The 24,095-nt window shown below is 33.3% G+C and overlaps 1 protein-coding gene and 1 long non-coding RNA gene across 2 annotated transcripts; one reads left to right on the top strand and one right to left on the bottom strand.

Moving 5' to 3' along the window:
• The first annotated feature begins 8,438 nt into the window (after positions 1-8,438).
• On the top strand, positions 8,439-11,663 carry LOC141676674 (uncharacterized). The gene is made up of 3 exons (XR_012557109.1): positions 8,439-8,636; positions 11,159-11,305; positions 11,530-11,663. It is a non-coding gene; the product is annotated as an uncharacterized LOC141676674 (long non-coding RNA).
• Positions 11,664-13,298: 1,635 nt separating this feature from the next.
• Positions 13,299-21,479, bottom strand: LOC141678380 (uncharacterized). The gene is made up of 14 exons (XM_074484680.1): positions 21,222-21,479; positions 19,844-19,899; positions 19,547-19,721; positions 18,119-18,220; positions 17,549-17,620; positions 17,166-17,282; positions 16,964-17,041; positions 16,229-16,291; positions 16,049-16,145; positions 15,524-15,602; positions 15,213-15,424; positions 14,344-14,486; positions 14,077-14,199; positions 13,299-13,801 (listed from the first exon to the last, which is right to left on the bottom strand). The coding sequence occupies exons 1-14, from the start codon at positions 21,306-21,308 to the stop codon at positions 13,649-13,651; spliced, it is 1,557 nt and encodes a 518-aa protein (XP_074340781.1). The 5' UTR covers positions 21,309-21,479; the 3' UTR covers positions 13,299-13,648.
• Between the last annotated feature and the right edge of the window lie 2,616 nt (positions 21,480-24,095).

Genomic DNA, 24,095 nt, shown 5'->3' with positions numbered 1-24,095 from the left:
ACAATCAATCAGTAATCTAGAAATTTAGAAACTAAAGAACGAAGAGATTAAGTTTCGATTTTTATCAATACGCAACTATAGATCAAGATATTAGTACCAAAAGATCGGCCCTGAGATGCTCGTTGATTTGGTATCGGTTTAGGTAACAAACGATTACTGCAGCCGGCTCAATCGATCGATTATGTTCAAGCTCAAACCCTAACCCCCATTTCTATTTCCTGAATTTTTGTTTTATTTTTAATAATTCCTGAAATAAAATACAATAAATCTGCTATTTATACTTATAACAAATTATATCCCCTAAATTATTTAAGGGTGTTTTTAACATTTAATTATAATAATTAAAGCCCCAAAATAATAATTACGGGGAATAATTTTAAAAACGATAAAATATAAAATTAATGTCAAAATTTCCTAAAAATTGCGAATAATTCAAAAATAAGAAAATAATGGGTATTTGAAACACGAATAATTTTATAAAAACAAAAACATCGATTTTGTGGGGTTTGACGTCCCGGTGGGGTCCCGGTCCGTTGATTTTTGAAAAACGGAAACGATCCCTAAATTACCAGAAAATCCCGAAAACACGTAAAATACATTCAAACGCGTATATCTTGAAATAAAACGAGTACCTTAATAAAGACGCTAATAAACACGCGTCCCGATTGCAGATAAATTCATATAATTGCAATTTAAACATATTTTAATCAATCGGAAAATTTTCTGGCCCGCACAGAAACACACATAACAGTTATAATATCTCATAGCATGGCAATAATTACTTTAAATTTATAAAATACATAATATTTATTTATTTAACATATAATATTTATATAATTTTCCCGGTTATTACATTCTTCCCCCTTTAACAGGATTATGTCCTCAGAATCAGCCTAGGAAAATAAGTGAGGATACTTGAATCGCATTTCGCTTTCCAACTCCAAGTCGACTCTTCAACCTTAGGATTCCTCCACAAGACTCGCACTAAAGATACAGACTTATTCCTAAGCACTTTTTCTTTCTTATCTAAAATCTGCACTGGTTGCTCTACAAAAGACAAATCTGGTTGAATCTCGATTGGCTCGTATTCTATCACATGATTCGAATTAGGAAAATAACGCTTCAACATTGACATGTGGAACACATTGTGAATATGCTGCATGTGAGGTGGTAACGCTAACTCGTAAGCAACCTTTCCCACACGCCTCAAAATCTCAAAAGGGCCAACATAACGCGGACTCAGCTTTCCTTTCTTTCCAAATCTTGATAAACCTTTCCAAGGCGAAACCTTTAATAGCACGGCTTCACCAACTTCAAATTCCATATCCTTTCTGGCAGGATCAGCATTTTTGCGTTGACGATCTTGAGCTGCCACTAATCGTTTCTGAATGAGTTCTATTTTCTCTTTCGTCTGCTGGATCAATTCTGGACCCAAAATCTTTCTCTCACCAACTTCTTCCCAATATATTGGAGATCTGCATCTTCTCCCATACAAAGCTTCGTACGGCGGCATTCCAATGCTGGCATGATAATTGTTATTGTAGGAGAATTCAACCAATGGCAAATGTTCGTCCCAACTTCCTTCAAAATCTAGAGCACATACCCTTAACATGTCTTCGATAGTCTGAATTGTCCTTTCACTTTGGCCGTCTGTCTGCGGATGATACGCGGTACTCATGTTCAGCTTCGTTCCGAGACAATCTTGAAAACTTCTCCAAAATCTTGAATTAAATCGAGGATCTCTGTCTGAAACTATGGATACTGGAACTCCATGTCGTGTCACAATTTCCTTAAGATATAACCGTACCAATTTATCCATTGAGAATCTTTCGTTGATAGGAAGAAAATGCGCTAACTTCGTTAGTCTGTCAATAATAACCCAAATAGCATCATGATTTGCCCTGGTCCTCGATAATCCAACTATGAAATCCATTGCGATATGCTCCCACTTCCATTCTGGAATGTCCAATGGTTGTATCAATCCACTGGGCCTTTGATGTTCCGCTTTGACTCGCTGGCAAGTGTAACACTTACTTACCCATTCTGCAATTTTCTTCTTCATGCTTGGCCACCAAAAGTTTTCTCTTAAGTCTCTGTACATATTCGTACTTCCGGGATGAATTGAATATCTGGAGTTGTGAGCATCTCGAAGAATTTCATCTTTCAGCTCGGCTATATTGGGTATCCATATTCTGGAAGAAAATCTTAATATTCCTTTATCATCCTTTTGAGTCCATATTTCTTCTCCTGTCAAATTGTCTCGTTCATGGCTTATTACTTCTTCCTGACATCTTCTTATCTTCTCTAATAGTTCTGGTTGAAAAGATATTGCACACAATACCTCTGTAGACATACTTGGGGTACTGAACTCTATTTCAAGCTTCTCAAATTCCTTGATCAATTCCGCGGATGAAATTATCATGCTTAACCTTTCTTTTCTGCTGAGAGCGTCGGCCACCACATTTGCTTTACCTGGATGATAATTGATGGTACAGTCGTAGTCCTTGATCAATTCGAGCCATCTTCTTTGCCTCATGTTCAATTCCTTCTGGGTGAAGATATACTTTAAACTTTTATGGTCCGTGTAGATCTCGCACTTTTCTCCATATAAATAATGCCTCCAAATCTTTAATGCAAACACTATAGCTGCCAATTCCAGATCATGCGTTGGATATTTCTCTTCATGTGGTTTCAGCTGTCTTGAAGCGTAGGCTATCACCTTGTCATGTTGCATCAAAACACATCCCAATCCTTTGTATGATGCATCACTGTAAATTAAAAAATTTCCTTGTTCATCTGGCAAGACTAGTACTGGAGAAGATACTAATCTATTCTTTAATTCCTGGAAACTTTCCTCGCATTTCTCGTCCCATTCAAATTTCTGGTTCATCCTGGTGAGCTTTGTCAACGGCGTAGCTATCTTTGCAAAATCTTGCACGAATCTTCTGTAGTAACCTGCCAATCCCATGAAACTTCGTACTTCCGTTGGTGTCTTTGGTCTCTCCCAGTTGATTATGGCTTCAATCTTTGCTGGATCCACTTCCACTCCTTTATTGATAATCACGTGCCCAAGAAATCGAACTTCTTTCAACCAAAATTCATACTTGGAAAACTTTGCGTATAATTTCTTTTGTCGCAGTATCTCTAGAACTATCCTCAAATGCTCTGCGTGCTCCTCTTCTGTCTTAGAATAGATCAAGATGTCGTCTACGAACACGATCACGAATTTATCCAAATACTTCTTGAATACTCGATTCATCAGATCCATGAAAGCTGCTGGTGCGTTGGTTAATCCAAATGCCATCACTAGAAACTCATAATGCCCATATCTGGTTCTAAATGCATTCTTTGGAATATCTTCTGACTTGATCTTCAGTTGATATCCGGATCTTAAATCTATTTTAGAAAACCATACAACACCTGTCAATTGGTCAAACAAATCATCGATCCTTGGCAACGGGTACTTGTTCTTAATAGTCATCTTATTTAGTTCTCGATAGTCAATACACAGTCGCATACTCCCATCCTTCTTCTTGATAAACAGTACTGGTGTGCCCCATGGGGATACACTGGGTCTGATAACTCCTTTCTCCAAAAGATCTTGCAGCTGAGTCGCCAATTCCTTCATCTCCACTGGTGTCATTCGGTACGGAGCTTTAGAAACTGGTTCTGTTCCGGGTGCTAGGTCAATTGCAAATTCAATTTCTCTATCGGGAGGTAATCCTGGTAGATCGTCTGGAAAGACATCTGGAAATTCATTGACAACTGAAATCGCAACAAAACGGGGTGGTTGAACGAAAATATCGACATCTCTTGGAGACTACTCGTGTTCTTTATTTTCAGTCTAAACTGCCTGCTCATTTTTAGGGTGAGTCAGTTCTTTGTGCAGTATATTTGATAAATCGTATGCCTCTCAAAAGTATAGATTTTCACACTCTATATTTCAGGCTTCATAAGACCTCACCTAATCTAGATCATTTGAGAGTATATGGTTGCCTCTGCTATGTTTCCACTCTAAAAGTGCATAGGGATAAATTCAGTCTTCGTTCCCGTCCTTGTGTTTTTATTGGTTATCCAGGACAACACAAGGCGTATAAAGTTCTAGATTTATCTACTTCCACTATTGTTATATATCATGATGTGATTTTTCACGAACACCATTTTCCATTTCATATGATTTCTTCCTCCCAGATTACTACCTCCCAATATATTTCTTTCCAGATTTGTTCCCATTAGCACCGATGTGTCCACCATTCACCCATCTCATTTGATGACTCAAATATTAGTCCTCGGTCTCCTGATTTGAATCCTGACTTGAATTCTGATCTAAATCCTGATCTGAATCCCGACGCACCCAATCCTGACATACCCACTAACAACTCTAGCATGAATAATGAGGTCTCTGTTATTGATACAAGAATTGATAATAATGTCATTCATAATCCCATCACTCTACCTGTTTCTAGTATTCCAAGTTCTTCCAAAGCTACAAGTCCTAGTGTTACTCACTCCCGTAGTTCTACTGATTTTTTTGATAGTATTTCTGCAAATACTAGACAATCAATTTGAACTAGGAAGACACCTTCATATCTTAATCACTATTATTGTAAGCTGGCATCTTTATCTCAGTCTCTACATTGGTGCAACTTAGCGAAGTATGAACATATGCCTGCTTCTCATAGAGCGTTTATAGCCTATAATCAAGAACTTGTTGAGCCTTCAACATATCAAAAAGCAGCTACTCACCCATTATGGGTTGAATCCATGGACAAGGAGATTAAGGCTTTGAATGATAACCATACTTGGGATATTTTTGAGTTGCCTCCAAATAAAAAGCCTATTGGTTGTAAATGGGTTTTCAAAACAAAACTACATGCTGATGGAACCCTTGAGCGTTGTAAAGCTCGGTTGGTTGCTAAAGGATTCACACAACAATATGGGGTCGATTATGATGAAATGTTTTCCCCCGTGATTAAGATGAGTTCAGTCCGTTGTTTAATTCCTTTAGCTGCTAGTCGTAAATGGCCTCTATTTCAGTTGGATATTAATACCGCCTTTTTACATGGCGATCTTAGTGAAGAGGTTTATATGAAAGTTCCTCCTGACATTTCTCATGGTCCTAATCAAGTATGTCGTTTACGCAAATCATTGTATGGGCTTAAACAAGCATCTCAAAACTGGTTTGAAAAATTGGTCAGTGAATTGATTTTTCTTGGATATAAGCAATCCAAAAATGATTATAGCATGTTTATTAAACGATCTTCTATATCAATTACCATTACTGCTGTTTATGTGGACGACATAATAGTAACTGGTGATAATGGTCCAGAAGTTGACAATTTGAAATCACATTTGGATCAAGTTTTTAGTATTAAAGACTTAGGCATTTTGCCTTATTTTTTAGGCATTGAAGTGGGTTATGTTAGTGATGGTATAATTCTCAGTCAGAAGAAATTCACTCATGACATCCTTCATGACTGTGATATTGATCTTTCCCGACCTGCTGTCACTCCACTTCCTATGAATCTCAAGCTTTCAGCTACTACAGGTCCTTTATTTGATCATCTTGACGTTTATCGATCTCTTATTGGCAAACTTAATTACTTGACAAACACCCGTCCTGATCTATCATATATAGTCCAAACCTTAAGTCAATATATGCAACAACCTCGTATGCCACACTATAATGCTCTTTGTCATACTCTTCGATATGTTTCTCACAAAATTGGCCAGGGTATTCTTCTTAAAACTGCAGACTCCTTAACTCTCCAGGCCTTTAGTGGTTCCGAATGGGCCTCATGTGTTGATACCAAAAAATCCATTACAGGGTACATTATGTTGTTTGGGATTACTTTAGTATTCATAGAAATCAAAGAAGCAGTCCACTATATCTCGATCTTCTTCTGAGGCAGAGTATTGTGCCATGGCCTCAGCTGCTTCTGAAATTACTTGGTTAGTTCATTTTTTAGAAGAAATGGGTGTTGATAACCTCAAACCCATTACCTTGTATTGCGATAATCAATCTGCATTATATATAGCCAAGAATCCTATTTTCCACGAGCGAACCAAGCACATTGAGCTTGATTGTCATTTTACTCCTCACAGGGTTCTTGAAGGGCTTCTCCAGCTGTCATATTTACCAACACGACATCAATTAGCAGACGTTTTGACCAAGGTCCTTCCTTCTACATATTTCCGTGAATTGTTACCCAAGTTGGGAATGTATCGGTCTTCTCCACCACAGGCCTCACCATCTCCCACCTTGAGGGGGGTATTGGTTGATATACAGCATCTCATTTTCCAGCTTGGCACCAGCTAAGTTTGTTTGGTTATTTATCCAGCACAACCACATTACCACCACGTAGCAAAAATAATAACAGCATTTGTAATCAGTTACTTAGTTTAGCTTGTATATAAACAACTAGTATATAATTAGTTTTGCACTTGTACATTTTTACTTCCTGATTAAGCAATGAGAGCTTCTTGATGTTCTTTATGAATACTTGCTGAATAATGTAGAAGACCTGCAAATCTAACAAAAATAAAATAATTTTTCCAAAGTTTAACATCACATTATCATTCTCATGCAATCAAAATTTGCATTCGAAAGGTAATAAATCCTTCGTATGTATTTGTCAAATAATGCTCTTCTCAAACATACGAGAAAGTCCAAAAGAAAAACATGTCTAGAACTACTAATTTAAGCACAATTAAGTAAGTATTCTTACTAATTTATCATGAAAATAGCAGTAAACACAAAAATTGATCAGGAGATGCATACTGAGAATTCTGTGGGCACTAAGCTTTTTCTTGACATAGAGTTGAGGATGATGATCACAGTCGAGTAACTTACCCTGATAATTTGAGATTTGATATTTATTAAAAGGTATGTGATTCTAATTAATAAAAAAATAAAAACTATATAATCATAACAAAAATATTTGAAATTGTTTGTAGGTATATGCATCGGATCACTTCGGGGTCGGGAATTATTATCCCCGCTGCTGATCCCCGAACACACCTTGAATCCGAAACGGGGATTCTTTTCGTTACCGGTCTCCGCAGAACGGGAATTCCCACGGGGATGCGGAAAATAATTAAAAATAATATTTTTTTATTTTTAGTATATTTTTTAAATAAAAAATAATAATATCTCATGTTTTTAATATTAAATCATATTAAAACCGATTTATAATCTAAATAAATGACAAATTAAAAAAATATATTACATATAATGTAAAAAAATTGATCATTAAAATTATAGATTTTTTAAAATTATAATATTTTTTTAAATACTGTTTTTATAAAACTTTATTTAATAAAATATATAAAAATTATATATCTCATCCTGATATATATATATATATATATATAAACCAATCGGGGTTGAATAAGAAAACTTATAAATGTGAAGTGAATGAAACAAATTGGAAATGAATATGAGGTGGTGTCATTTTTAAAATTTTATAATATAATTACAAAAACTAAATAAAAAGGAGACACGTAAATAATATATACCAACATTTTATATTCTCAAAAATTAAAGTAATAAAAAGGAACTTGATAAAAAGAGAGAATGTAGTTTATCTAATAAAAAATTTAAAATTAATTCAAGAAGTGATGTATCGCAATGGTATTGACATGAAATGTTTGAGTAGGAGGTATGACGTTCAATTCTTAGGGAGATATAATGTTATACTTATTTTTAACATAAACTATTTGAGAATTGCATTTTTATAATTTTTAAACATAAAAGAGCAAAATTGTAATTTGACAGCCATTAAAATTGCTCAATTTGCCCCTTGTCCTTTATAATAAAACAACAAAAACTAAATAAAAAGGAAGCACATAAATAATATATACCAACATTTTATATACTCAAAAATTAAAGTAATTAAAACGAACTTGATAAAAAGAGAATATGTAGCTTATCTAATAAAAAATTTAAAATTAACTTAAAAAGTGATGTAGCACAATGGTAGTGACATGAAATGTTTGAGTAGAAGGTGTGTTTGATTCTTAGAAGATACAATGTTATACTATATGATAATGTCATTTTTATAATTTTTCAACATAAAAGGGCATAATTGTAATTTGACAGCCATTAAAATGGCTCAATTTGCCCCTAGTCCTCTTATAAATAGAAGAAGATTTTACTTGTCTTTATTTTAATATATAATAGTTTTTATAAAAAATAATGTAAAAAATTGGTGATACGATTCAAAAAGAAAAGCGTAAAGAAATGAGAGGGACAGAGAAAATAATGTTTAAAATTTTGATATTAAAAAATTTTAAGAGTTAATTTTTGAATAGCAAAAAAAAAGAGTATCTTCATTCATAAAAAAATGAAGAAAAAAATAAATCGAACTGGTCATATTGCATTGGCCTATTATTATTGAACCTATAAAAATGGTTTTTACAAAGAAATAACTTTTGTTCTCGTCGGGCTTAGCCCAACAAAAAAAGCCCATTATCAGGTGAATGCTTTATCACGATTTCCGGTGATCCACCGGAATCATTCGCCGGAATTTGAAGTTATCTATCTAGCTGGTCAGATTTAATACTTGAACAATCTGATGGATGAGTCTGTACTTGTAAAACCTCTTCATCATCATTCTCGAGGCTGCTCAACTATGGTAACTTCTTATTTTTCTATTTGTCTTGATTTTATTGTTAAACCTTTTAAAGTAATAGGGTCGGACCAAGAAAAAATATTATTTTAATGAGTTTATTATTTTACCGGGAGTAAAATATATTCTGTCCATTATGTTGTGACCGGAAAAAATATTATTTTAACGAGGTTATTATTTTATTGATTATTATTTCACTGAGATTTAACTGTAATAACAAATGCAATTCATGGTTTATTTTTAATATTTTTATAATTTTCTTTATATTTTAATATATATATTTACGTTTTTTAAATATGATACCGATAATGTTATGATTCTAATATGCTTTTATTGTGCATAATAATATTATCTTAATTTGGACATTAATATATCTAAATTGGATATAGATATAACTATTTAAAGGACTAACGAATTATTATGATTTTGGATTGTAAATTTATGTTATCACTTTGTATTGGATTTTTATAAGCATGTTTATGTCAAATTTTAATAAGCCGGTTTTTCAAATTTCGTTGATGTATTGGGTTTTGATAAGCATGTTTGTATTAAATTATAATAAGCTGATTTTACAGATTTTGTTGATACAAAGTAAGCATGTTGAACACACGTATCAACCAATGATTTGTTGTGAATTCCGCTTTAATATAGTAGTATAGATAGATATAGATTTGAGTATCTAGTTTTTTGATTGATTGTTACAAAATGACTAACAATTAACTTTGTTCTGGCCCCGAGATTTATTAGAATCTTTTGTACTAGATATATGTCTAATTATTCAAAAAAGAAAACTTTGTTCCTCGTAATTAAAATATCTAGCTGTATTTATGTAAATATTGAATTAATGTTGATGTAACGAATCGTTTTTAGCAAAATTTGGAGATAAGACGACGAATATGAGAATTCGGGAAGAGTTGGCATTGACCAATAATATGCGAAACAAAGTTGCGGAAAACGTGTTGTTTGAATGCGTTTTAGTGCAAGGCATATGTCGAATGTGTTATGCACAAACACAATTTTATGATGCAATTTACTTGCTTGTTTTCTGGGTAATGTAATATTTTTATGAGAAATTCTAGATGTCCGAAAAATATTTCCAAAAACGTTCTCAAATGCAGAAGTGTCATGTTATAATTGGTGATTCCCTTTAAAAAATAATGGAGCACTCGTGCATAAATATGCGCCCACAAATTAAAACTCGTCATGTGTCATTTGGGAACTTTTTTGGGAGTTTTTTGGGATCTCTAGGATTGCTCATAATTTATTGCATTTATTTCGAACAAATATAAATATGACTGTTTTATTATTTGCACATGCCAAAACTCTCAACTTGTTCAGGTATGCTACTTTGGCCTCCCTTAATCCAGTCCTATTTTTTATCATCTTCCCCTCCTCTTAAGCTCCAAACATGAATTATTACTCTGGCCGTATCCTTTTTCATTTGAATTTTAATTTTACGATACCTATCTGATTTTCTTGAAGCTTAAGTAGAAGCCATTTCTTCAATCATTGTTTTAGAGTCAAAAAAAAATAATATTCACCATCATTACTAGTAAACGGAAGATATGAAATTAGCACTCATTATATAGTTTAAATTATAATGCATACTGAAAGACAAAAAAAATTATCTTGAATTTATGCCACTTCTTTATATCCTTCATGTTCAATAGTTTCCTATGTGCATTAGAGGAAGTTTGTTCTTCAATGAAGTCTCGTCCTACCATTGACATTTCTGATTTTTAATTGTTTTGCTACCCTTATTCAGTGTTAAAATCGAATACAGGTAAAAATGGCTTGTTGTTAAGCAGATCTTTGTCTATAAACAATAGTTTGTGAATCCTTTAGTGTATATAATACTGTATAACCTAATGTTTTGAAGATTAAGGATTTTTGCTTTAAAGTATTAATTAAATCGTTAGAATACAGGTACAAAATTAAATGCAAATGCATAATCGCCTATTTCATTTTGCATTAAAATTACAGGTTATCTTCTTTTTATCATAGCAAGAATTAGATTTGTGAATAAATATGTATCTTGCATACCCCTATTCAGTTTAACATTTACCCTTTAAAGTACCTATGCCCAGCTCTGACAAGTGTATCGGATGCTGGACAGTGTATTTCAGAGTTAAAATTTTGCAAAACGGATGGGTACACGTGTCAAATTGGAACTTCATCGGCATAAATGCAACTCAAGCAGTTAGGATAGTATATGCATCATTGATAATTTAATATTTATTATTTCTCTCCTTTGTAGTTAGCGCTTTAAGACTAGTTAGTGACGTGGTTCATGCATTTTTTTTTTAATTTCAGTCTGTTATTAGATATTCGTTGGAATGCAATTAAAGTGGAATTTTATTGAATGTGGTGATCTTAAGTATTCACTTGCGTGTTTCACTTGTAATCGTAATATCATTAATGGTTCGGTTAATAAGATCTGAAATGTTTGACTATACACTATGTTGCAAAAGGTATTGAATGCACGAGTAGCGGATGATATTAATTCGCATCATATACATTTACTGCAGGCTTACAGCAGTGCAACTATATAAATCTCTCTTTGAGTTTATCACCTCTGCAGTCTGCATCCGGAATCACAAAATTTACTTTAGAGGATGGACTTGAATCGCATGGTTGAACAGATTGCTGAGACTAGGCAACACCTGTTTGCTGAGGTTTTATGATCGTTACCTTTTGTATCACTATGTGTTCTGTTACTTAGGATCTGTAACTCACAAGAACTGCTGATTTTTATCTACTATGATCTTTAAGTTGCAATTTAGCTACTATATGTGTATCATGATTTCATATATTTAGAGTTAATTACATGATTCTCAATTCCTTTGACAAAACTTTGTTGGTGCTAGAAAATAGCAATTTGATGACACTGGTTTTGCAGGGTCACCTAAATGAGAACTTTAGTGCACTGGAAAACTTTGGACAGAGAAATAATATGGAGTTCTATGCCGAGGAAGCTCTGAACTTATTTTTTGAGAGAACAGGGAATGTGCTCACAGAAATGGAGCAAGAACTGTGAGCTCTCTATATTTAAGAATAGTTGTCAAATTTCACTGTATTTAAAAACTTATTATTTAAATTTCTCTGACGGTGATAACATATTTTGATCTTTCGCAGAAAGAAAACTCCTCTTGATCTTCATTCAGTCTTGGTATTAAGTACTCAGCTGAAAAGTCACTGCATCAGGTGGGAAACTATGTGGTTGACAAGAAAATTAATATGATTTTTTCCTGGAATAGTTTTATTTTCTCATTTGACATCGTATTCGGTTCGTCTGAAAAGTTAAAGAAAAAATGTTAAATTTAAGTGTCTGCAATTGTCTACATATCTTAAAGTTTAATGAGCATTGGGTAATTATCACATAGTTTTTAAATTATCAAGCTAATATACTTTAATTGCATTTTTTTAGCGTTGGAGCTGCTAATGTGCAATCTAAGGTGGTTAAATTTGAAAATCCGATATATTATGAAGTGGCACATCTCTTGGAATATAGGAATGATCCGCAGAGGTATGACCTATCACAAACTAGAGCAGAAATGCCAAGTATAACATACCTGTTTCAGATGTTATACTTCTATGATTAATAAGTGTCTATTGCAGTAAACAAAAGAGTTATAAGTGCCTCACTGATACGTAGTACTAATTTTTAGGGGGTTTGACCACTTTATCTAATTTCTTTTGTGGCATGTTACATATTCTTAAAGAGTTTCATCCGTTTTCCTAGAATTCAAAAGTGAATAGTATATCTTAATAACCTGTCGACTAACTCATTCGTGGTTGTAAGCAGTCTTCAGGAAGCTTTAAGAGAAGTGATGCTTGAGCGTGAAAGGTTCAAGAACAGAATAGAGTTTTATTTTAGGGTAAGCCTTCATCCCATTCCCAGTCTTATTACATGCATGTTTTGGCATAATAATTCCAGAATTTTCTGATATATTACAGATGAAAGTTTGGGATCCACCTTCAGTAATTGAGGACAACCCCGGGTTCGAGGAGGAAGGAAATACTGACGAGGAGTAGTCCGCTCTGCAGCTGAAAGAAGTGTTGAACTGGTCGTGTCATTAGCTATTGTGTTTTGGAGTCTGTTTTTCATTCAAATAAATAAAAGTCCTGTAATCAGAAAGGATGATTTGAACTTGGTGTTTATGTTTTTGTGTTTGGGGACATGTTGGTCTCCATGTTATGTTTTGTGGACATGTTTTTCAATGTATTTGAACGTGATCTATATATGCTATGTTCTGTTTTTTGTTCGTGGAAATGTTTTAATCAACTTATTTGGTATATTTTTCATCAACAAGTGTAAATTGTTTTCCGAATTATTTGCAAATAGACAACAAAATATATGCAACGTTTTACTACTAAGAGATGCAAGAAAAATTTACTTCTATAATGATATAATCAGTTATCATATGCTTAAATTTGACCTTTCTCAAATATGCAATTCATTTTGCTGAGAAATAATATTAGGAACAAGCAAGATTTATGAATTCTGTACTGTTCGTATGCTACCTTGTTTCTGGTCGCCTGCGCTTTTGTTTCATGAATTCATGCAACCTCAGGCTCATAAATCATTACTGCTAGTCATAAGATAAGAAGCTTGAACGAGAAAAAAAATATCATTCAATCAGATGCACGACAAATTACTGCACGATATCACAAAGTTTCCTTTCAATTTTCGAAGGTATAAAATTACCAATATTCTTTCTTCAAATGTATCAAAAATTTACAGAACAATCGTTACAAGAGCAGCCTCATAAGGGAGGTTTGAAAAAAGAAAAAAACAATCAATTAATTGAATGATGATGTGAATCTACGACCCTGGCAAATTAATCTATGAGACTAATCAGCTATCTTAACAAGGGTCAAAAATAATTGGAACTAAATTTGTGTTGAAGGCCTTCATCGCCATCAGATCATGAGAAAAATAATATTTGCAAGTCCTTGCTGACTATCAAATGCACAACAGAAATAATCACATGTTTACTTTTGGTTGAAATGCAGTTCTATACGTCCAATTTCTTGGGATCCCGCCAGTGAGTCAAAGTTTTAGACAACAAACCAAGAATTGAGATCTTTGCTGGAGCTCCTCTCCTTCCGTAAAGGTGCTTTCCGCCCAAATCTGTAAATTTCGGACCCTTTTCCTTGCTTCTTTCAATCTGCCAAAACATTAATTCAAATTGTTAACAAAAATCAACAGCTTATTTCAAGTGCTGTTCACTAGTGCTCAGATCTTGCAAAGAATATATAGCACATCACTTAATAAATTATCAAAAATACATACCAGTACTAACATATTAATACAGAAGAAGTGGCCATCTTTTGAAAAAGTGAATCAGAACCACAGATTAAGTAAAAATTTCCTGATTTTAGACAGGAACCTTCTATACCAATAACCAATAAAGAGAAAGTTGACAAGAACAGAATAACATGCCTTGTGTATTTTCCCATTCTTCAAGTGGTACCGAATACCAGACCAATTGATAGACTGAGAAAAATGAGAACGCAGCGCAGAAAAGGGGTATAAGAAATTGTCCACCAGCATTGCAACGAACACCTGTTCAAACCCTTGATATTGATTAGTATATTCATCATTGTCTCCCAGTGGACTAACAAAATGTTGTGGGAAAAGAATGGATGATCAAGCTAGTGGTTACTATGTAATATTGCATGCATTAATAAAAGGTTCCAAAGAGCTTACAAGGGCCCAATTATAAGAAGCGAGTGAAAGTGAAGGCGCCTCTGGAGATAACATGTTACATAGCTGAACTTCTATTCTTGTCAAGTTCCACATTGAAAGTAGTTCTACAACAGTACACAATGCTTGGAGCCCAACCCACAAACCTGGGAAAATATATTAAAACATAAATAGATAATATAGTACATTTGAAAATATATATTGCCAAAAATATCCTGTATCTTGTCCAAGTCTAAGCACTAGCAGCTGCCATTGTTAATCCATTTTACATTTCTATACAAATAATAGTACGACAGAAACTAGAATCAGATAAATATATAGGCTTGTATTCAAATACAAACCATTTAGCCTACAAATTAAGGGAAACAGCATTTATATTTTTAGTGAATTTTAGATGTGTTTTGGTGAACCAAGTTTCTATATTTTATATTCAGAATATTTTGGTGAATCCTACTAATATATTTATTGCATACCGTGTATACATGGTGAATTTTGGAGGTTTGTAAAGTTTATAGTGGAGCGTGCCCCTTTATATGTAATATTGGGTTTTTTCTGTTCTAAAGACTGATTCCTGAAGCAAAGACTCCCACACACATGTTCATTGATGCCCAAAAACAACCTATAAAGTAGTTGATGGTGCCTTGGTAGTAATAATATACTTTGTACATTATACTACAGTCAGAGTTACTGCACGTACTTGTGAGGGAAAACTACATGAAAAAGATGTAAAATGAGTATGTTACACCCATGGACTAGTAGTATGCAAAATCCACAGTAAAGCCCTATAGCCCAAGTCTGTAGGAGTATGACACACGTAGAACACACTATCTGCATCAAACAACCTACCTAAAAATAAGTAGTAGTGTTCTCACCAGCAGAAGTGAAGTCCGTTTGTCCCGGAAAATAATCCGCAAAATAGTATCTTAGCGCTGCTGCAATATGAATCATTGTCATGATATACGGTGCTACAAATCCCCACGATAGATAGAAGTGAACAGAAAATAATGCACGGTTCATTATCCAGTTTGCATATGATGTGTATGACTCCAAAACGAATGTTTGCTTCCTCAAGTAGTTCCAATACCTATAACACAGCCATAATAGTTCAAGGAAGATTAAATAACATTAGAAAATAAGTGATATTTTATATAGAGAAACAGAGGAATATGTGTTTTTCACAAACCTTGAAAAATTAAGATCAGTGGCAAGAGGATGAGGGAAAACAGCGACTGGTGGGGATGTAATAAGCCTCTTATGTGCCCCTAAAAATACGATGGCTTCTATCAATACAGTAGTTCAATCCCTACAAATGCAAGTCAGGATCCATGTTTTCCAGAATGTTTAATGTATCAAAGTGATACTCTTCTGTCATACTAATTTGTGATTTGCTTGCAAGTAAAAACTTTGGCCGAAAGTATCAAGTTACTAGTATTCTAAATTAGCAAACTTAAATCGGTAGTAGCTCAAAGGTGGCAAGCTGCCCAGTGGGCTGAGGACTTTCAAGTGCAATTATCAAATCCAACTATCACTGTGTAGCTGATTCCTGATAATGTGACTCACACTAAAATTAAGACTACTACATAAGCTGGTAACATTGTGAGTATGATCTTGATAATCATTAAGGAAAGCTTTAGTGATTCTGTGATTGATGATAATTTAAAAAATTACTGAAGCCAGTCTATGGAGATGTGTCTGCCAAATGCATTACCAGCTATAGCAGCAAGAGTCATATCATCGGAGTATCCGCCATCACGGAGTCCTGAAACCACACCATGTCGGTCTGTTCTAAAATCATCTGAATGCATCTGAAAAATAATTCCTCCTAAGCAAAACAGTAAAACAGGTATTAACTATATAGACTAGAGAAACTTGAGCAGAATAAACTTGCCATCATGCATCCTCCCCACAAAAAGAATGTCCTACCACCAGTTGCAAATCCCATTGAACAGGGCTGCAACAAATTTAACATGTCGAAGTTCAAGCGGATTATAATTTCATAATGTTTATATAATACAATATATACAAGCTCATTCAAAGGGAAAAAAATACAAGCATTATACAGACCAGATATCAATAAACAACATATTATAAAAAGGCACGGGCCACATAAAAATAGAATCAAAGTGAGAAAACCCAAATATTGCATGTCGAAGTCTCTTATAGAACAGATGTCACGAGATCGTTATAGTTCCACATGCTCAGGACTGCTGAGCAACGAGAGAACATGTGAATGGAAACTTTAAGTTCCACCTATAATCACATGAAATCCCAAGATCGGTCTTTTACATAATATTTTAGACAGATGATAACTTAGACAGAAGATGCGTAGGATTAATAATAATACTAATAAATTCAACTCCCCTCATCCTCAACCAATAAAATAATTATATTTCATATTTGCAAGAACAATCAGCAATAAGGATATAATGGTTACAGTACAAGTTTAGTGTGCCTTGTTTTTGGTAAGAGATGAACATTTCCATTCACGCAATTCGCAGGGTTCAACAAGCAATCGATATTTCACGATCAAAGAAAAGCAACTTGGACAAAAAAAGAAGTGACTTGGACACATGTGTGTATATGCTAAGTAAAAGGAAACATAAAGCACTAGATAGTGGCATACCATGTGATATTCATAGATACAGTAACTTCCCAAACTTCCGGATGGTAAATCCAGAGGGTATCCTGTTTGAATAAATATCTGCACAATATGTCCAAAGAAATTTTGTAAAAAAAAAAGATTATATAATATCCATGAAAATCATTTAGATTAGCTATATTTTTCGGGGTGATTATAAATGCCAATAACATCAGGATTAACATACCTCGGGATTCTTTTCCATCTCTGCGGTTAGGGCTCCAATGGACCCTGGATGCAGTCTAACATCATCATCCAGAAACAGCACATACTTGCTGTCCTTGTGCATTTTCTCTACCCCAACCTGTAGGACACAGTTTCATTAGCGTGAGATGTCATCATAGTGACATCATGTATTGTAACACGAGTAGTGAACAAGATTTGTTTTCTCTATAAAAAGAGGCTATACCTCATTGTAATAGGTGCATTAGAAGTGATAATAATGTACAGGCACAAAATTCTCTGCTTCTCTCTTTTCTCTTTTTACTGATTGATCCCCTTTAACATTTATGTTTTGTCATACTTTGCAAAAAAAACTTTAAGAAAATGTATCACCGATCTGCTACTTACCAACTGATTGTGAATTTTCTGACTGCAAGTTGTTGATGGGCCAGCAACAATAACCTTCGCATCAACATCATCCTAAAGACAAGTGAAGTAACCAAGTAAGAAATAAATATTTGAAATATTTATGAATTTTGATCCGTCCATTAAATTTAGCTGATTATTTAGCACTTTTAATATATTAGAATTAGCTATAGTGTGGTAGGTTCATGTCATAGCACAATATAAGTCACACTATCTGCATCAAGAAGTGCAGATACCAAAATTCAAGCGCACATTTCTTATTTTAAAAAGCCATTAACACGCATTCAGAAATTACTACACACATTTGGTCTCATACTCACAGGAATGCCAATTTAAGGGCATGAAGAATGTTCAGAGAGCTAAACTTTTGGTGCTTTGTGATATATATCAAAAGCAAAAGGTGAATACAACACTTGCCCCATATATGCCTAGAAAATATTTTTAACAAAATTGATGTCTTTAAATAACATTTTTGCTACATTTTAACAAGAAAAAAATGAAGGTTTGAAACCCAACTATTTTCATCTAATATCTAGAGTAAATATAGAATACCTTAAAATCTGATAGTAAATGAGATACAGCATGATAAGCAGGGTCTTCTGTGCTATCGACCATAAAAAGGAATTCCAGGGGACCACCATATAAGGAAGTAATCTGCAGTTTAGACAGATAGATATTTAGTTCAAAAATATACTTGTGCTGCTTAAAGGCTGTACAAGAGCAACATGATCACCTTTGACACAAAATTGTCTACTTATCAAAGAGAGCAACGTGCTCTAAAAAACTAACTCCATTAATAAGCTTTTCGCCTTTTCAGTTATCAGGGAAAAAAGTTTTAGCCTTCCATGACTGATGCCACTATCATTATTCTTGATAAGCTACTAGAAATTGTACGTTAAAATGCTCTTTACAGTAGCAAAGGAAAAAAGGAAGTAGCAAATACGTCATTTGTGCCTTATTTTTTATTGAACAAAAAGTAATTGGAAAACATGCAGACTCCGTGGTTGATTTGGGAAAATTAGTCCTAATTTCAAAGTTCAAATATTTTACCCTAGTAAAGTTGATATGGTAAAATACTTAAGAATGTTGCTTAGTTTCGAATTTTGATGTGAAGCATTAGTATACTCATTGAATACCTTTAATCTGTACAAGTGAAAATTGTTTCGGAATATATTTGGCTGCAAGAGATAAGGGAAGTTACTAGGTAGGAATACTAAAGGTGTCTCTTGGTGCAAATACTAAGACATATCACATATATGATTCACATTAGAATAATACATACATGACAAAGTGCATAAAAATTAAATGTCTTAATGGGCCAGGAATTTTGTTTCAGTGATATCTGAGAAGGAAGAACAAAATATTCCAGGCAGGGGAAGTTATCAGGAATCCTTGAAAACACAAAGCTGCAGTACGATAACATGGACTGTTGCAAACCAAAAAGTCTTCCTGACCTTTATATATCTCGTTTTATCACGTAAAGCATAACAAGTTGTAAGCAATGCTAAGAACGACAGGCTGCATTGGATCTTTATTCTATAATAAACATTTCCACTTTCATAACTGAAAATTTTAAATTAAAAAAAGAGTTGTTACTTGTCTCTAATTATCTTTGATAACATCGTATATCGTAAACTTTGGGCGAAACATGAGTCCCCGTATATTACACATACAGGACTTCATGCATTTATAGGAATGCCATCTATATGTTTCTTAATAGTGACGAATTGATGTAAGTAAGGCACATGCCACATTTGTCCAGAGATGACTTAAGTCAAACAACAGTAAAGAGACACTGAATTTTTGTGTCATAATAATAGTTTTCTACATCATCCGAGATAGGAAGCAGGTACTTTGACCTCCATTTTTTAATAACAATGGTTAACAGGTACTGTTTTGCAGCATATAAGACAGTTGGGAAAACAGATACAGCAAAGGTTCAGATATTTCAACAACTCAAGAAAACTTGCTGGCTAATACCTGAGTTCTCCAGTTGTGTAAATTGTGCTCACCGAACCCTTTCAAAGGCATTACAACTGTCACTCTGGGTAAGTTGACCTGCTTTGAATGCTCAAACTCATTTATATCGTGATAAAGAAATGCCAAGCTATTGCCATCTTTCATCCGATTCTTCATAATTCTTATCTCTCTACCCCTATAAAATTGAGAAAAACGGTCCACTAACTCCTTCAGTTCTGAAGCATTTACTATTGTGATTAATAGACAACTGCGTTGACATATTCACAAACTAAATAATCTAATATTACATATCCAAACCTGACATAAGCAGCACATGCCCATCCTAGAGCAAGGAGTAAGCAAATCACATATCCCTGCAGCACCAAAGAAACATATTGATCATCAAACCAGACTAGATTAATGAAGCTACAAGTATATTAGCTAACATGAATAAACCGAGAAATTCACATTAATTTTATGAGTAACACCGAGCATTGAGTTTTAACATTCAAAATTGGGCTCTCAACCTTGTTGGACTCTCGTTGTGCAATTAGACAAGACAACACTAAAACACGTTCTAACAACAAACTGGGACTCTATTTATGCAGTTGTACAAGAAAACACCGAAGCACGTTCTTTTCTTCTCTGCCAAGTAAAAGCACATTGTACAAAAGCCCTATCTAACTCTGATTACTATAAAATAAAAGCACTCCAGTCTTCTCTTTTACGATGTCCAGTTCAAACTTCAAAATAACGGGGATGGTAGGCCATATGAAGACCTTACTTCTACTCCTAAAAATAGAGAGGTTGTTTCCGCAAAGATCCTCAGCTTGTACAGTGCAAAGCATTAATAGAACGCATAAATACGAGCACTGGATTAAAGATGAAAAAAAAACTAAATATTAGGTACTTATAGCCCAAACTAACAAAGGGACGCTATAGCCCAAAAAACACTAAACCGTTTACCCCACCTCTAAACCCAGAACTCCCACCTTCCGCTTGTTAAATACTTGAATCACTCAACGAGGAACTCCTATCTAGGGTCATGTCCTCAACGAGGTTTAAGTCTCTATTGTCTAGGCTCAGCTGCTCAGCCTGCTATCTACACAACATGACTCCATTCCTCACCATCTCGACCACTATGTCTAGATTCTATTAGTTTAGTGTCTAACAGTGTAAAAACATTTCCATTTTCAACATCCTCATTTCCGCAAAGGATATTACCACCAATAGTCATATACAACTTGAAATACCACAAGTTGTCATATCTGGTGCACAAGCCTCCTGGAAAATCCAAATACCCAACTCTACAACTTAATAAACAAAACATTCCTCGACGCGTACAATTCAATTCAACCTCAATTCCTACTTACTTCAATCATTCCAAATTTTACTAATTAGTCCAATTTCAACTCTTTACCAATTATTAACTCTTCATTCTTACTACAATCCAACAACACATGATGTACATTACAATGTAACAACAAAAACCCACAAAAATCGACACTCGAAACACATAAAGTTCAAAACTTTACCACCCAAAAAACCAACAATCAGATCCATCAAATCACTAAGCAAAAAATTCAAGAAAATCTTGAAAATCACCACTAAAAATCTTGAAATTTTGCACACTTAACTAACACAAAAAAACAAAAACACCCACTAAAAATCAAAACTTGAATTAAAAAAAATAAACCTGGATCTGCACAAAAAGGCCTAGAGATGAAGCACAGGCTTTGCTAGCAGAAAAGAGAAACAAATCCAGTGAATTTAATGGGGACATTGCTGCTGCATCAAATTAAAACAAGAATTATAGAAACAGGGAGAGAGTGTGTATATGTGGGAGTGTTGAGAATCTCTTTCTTTCCCTCAGAGAGATCAGCAGAGAGAGAGAGAGAAAAGGGGGAGAAAAGAGAGTGACCGCGTAATTTTATAATTCGAAGAAACAGAGAGATGTGATGAGGATGATTTTGTAATAAATGTTCTTACTTAAATTACCTATTTTTATTTTTATTTTATTGCTATAAAATAATAATTTCATTGAGAAAAAAAAATAAGGACATTCAGGGGAAGGGTGATTTTTTGGGCCTATATTGGATTATACGATTAGAAATGTAAGAGTCCGTGAAATTATTTTCGAAATCATTTAGAGTTATCGTAGTGTTATTGTTATCTTATTATTAACAAATGGTTCATCGTGCATTCATATATATTTCAGAAATATGTCACGCGTCGTTTAAAAATATTTTTGGAATTTCGAATTATATTAAGAAGATATAGCATTACTTATGTTTGATATAATTAGATTTAGGGTTTTAATCCCTAACAATTATCCGTTAAATAAACCATATCTAATACAGTATTTCATAACCCTTAAATCTTTATTTCAAGGGCCTATATTAAAAAAAAAATTACCTTCCGCTATAAATATCCGCCGAAAGGAAAGTTCTTTCCGCGGATATTTATAGCGGAAGGTAAAAAAAAAATCAATCCAAACCATTGAAATATACATCCGACACACCTGAAATAGTGTATTATTTAAACAGTTCCTGACACGATTGTGAGGACCACGACCCTTGGATTTATATGTTCACAACAACAGAAGGATTGATAATTAATTTGACACATTCAAAGTTGTTTTGGTTATTAATTTAGACGTTCTAATATTTTTCTCTAGTTAGTACATCTGCTAGAACTTATGGATTAAGTAAGTGTTAAAGATCTTAAAATTATTCTGGAGCAATTTAAAAAAAAGGAATTGCATATACGAGTCATATTGTTTTAGTAAGTTTATATTAATACATCTGGAAATATTATTCAATTTATTTATAAAAAATAATAATATTTAATTGACCATTATCATTTAGAACCCTTTGAGTAAGTTAGTTAGAGGTGCAAACCATTTTTCTTACAAATTTGGTTTTCTTTTATCGTAGATAACCCGCAGCCGCTATTATTCGGATACGTACTGGGTAATCAATATGGAAAAGAAAGGAAATGACTAAAAAATAAAATTCTTTCATTCCATTTTTACGGTGAAAATTTGTCAAATTTATATTTATTGACACTTATTTTCGCTACTTTTAAAAATTCGGAGACATAATTATAAAGCGAAATAAAATTATTTTACTTACCTTCTATTTAGTTTCCTTAATTTTTAAAACTCTCGATTTCTTTGGTTATTCGAATAGTGTTTTATGTGTTAAAAACTCCCTGTTGTAATTGTTTCTAGAACATATCTTAGCATAGAACATGAAATCAAATCCTAATTCTCTATAAATAAATCAATTGTAAGAGTAAACAATAGGAATACGCAACTATTAACAAATGAGGCATACTATTTTGAGTATTTTTGAAGAACTAATAATGGATGGGGTTGAACTATACGCTAATACTATATTAATTTCGACAAGATATACACACATGATTGGTTTTCAATTTAAAACTTTGTCAAATTTGTAATATTTCCCCTCTTAATATGATAGGTGAGAGAACTCTTAATATGATAGGTGAGAGAATGTACAAAATACATCATTTTATGATTTTAACTGCCCAAATTATTGATCGGGAATGTTGTTCGTCTAAAATATTCACGAAATACGTATTACAAAAATGTGTATTCAGCTTTTAAAATTTTAACAAAAAATACGTATGACGAGCATGAAAATCTCTTCAATTTTTTGTAAGATATTACATGAATGCGTATTCAGCTTCTAAAAATTTAACAAAAAATATGCATAACAAACATGTGAATCCATTTAATTTTTTGAAAGGTATTCACATGACTAACAGGCGTATACCCAAAAAGTGAAAGAAAATACGCATGCTAGTCATGCGTATTCTTTGTTCATTTTTTAAAAGCCGAATATGTATCCCCAGATGCGTGTTTTGTGGTTGTTTTAGGCATAATTCCGTCAATTAATATTTTGGACATGTTGCCTTAAATGGTGGTTATTTTGATTTTTCATCTGATGATGTTTATCTTATATATTTTTTAAATGATATTTAAATTATAGTACCGGTTTTAATAGTTTGGTTCAAATGGAGAATAATATCGTAAATTTTTGATGTTTACTCCGATAGCACATAATTCCTTTTCAAGTTTTAAGTTACGAAATAATTAAATCGACGATCAAATTTTTTATGTTCGATACTATTTATAAAACTTATCAAGATTTTTTTTGTCGAGTTGTTTATAATAATATAGTAAAATAATACTAAACGAACTCTGTTGTTAAATATATAATACGTTTTTCTCCGCATTTTAAAATTAAAAATTTTAAATAATATGATTTTTTTACTAATTAAACTTATATGCCTTAAAAATAAGTATCACTGTATCACTTCTAACAAATCTGGGAGGTGAGTTAGAATCGAATCGGAAACCCGTAATTCGGTATCTGGGACGACAAATATAAGTTATTACTTTATTCACAATACATTAAACTGAAGTTAATACATATATACAAGTGTACTAATTAATTTTCAATTTTTGATGTAGGTCTGCAGAGATTCCGGCACCATTTCTGAGATAAAAAAAAAATTAAGCAATACAGCTAATTTAACACAA

The sequence above is a fragment of the Apium graveolens genome, chromosome 8 (assembly GCF_009905375.1).
Source record: "Apium graveolens cultivar Ventura chromosome 8, ASM990537v1, whole genome shotgun sequence".
NCBI classification, from domain to species: Eukaryota; Viridiplantae; Streptophyta; class Magnoliopsida; order Apiales; family Apiaceae; genus Apium; species Apium graveolens.
Note: the sequence above shows the minus strand (reverse complement) of the source record. Positions and strands in the feature narration are given on the sequence as shown.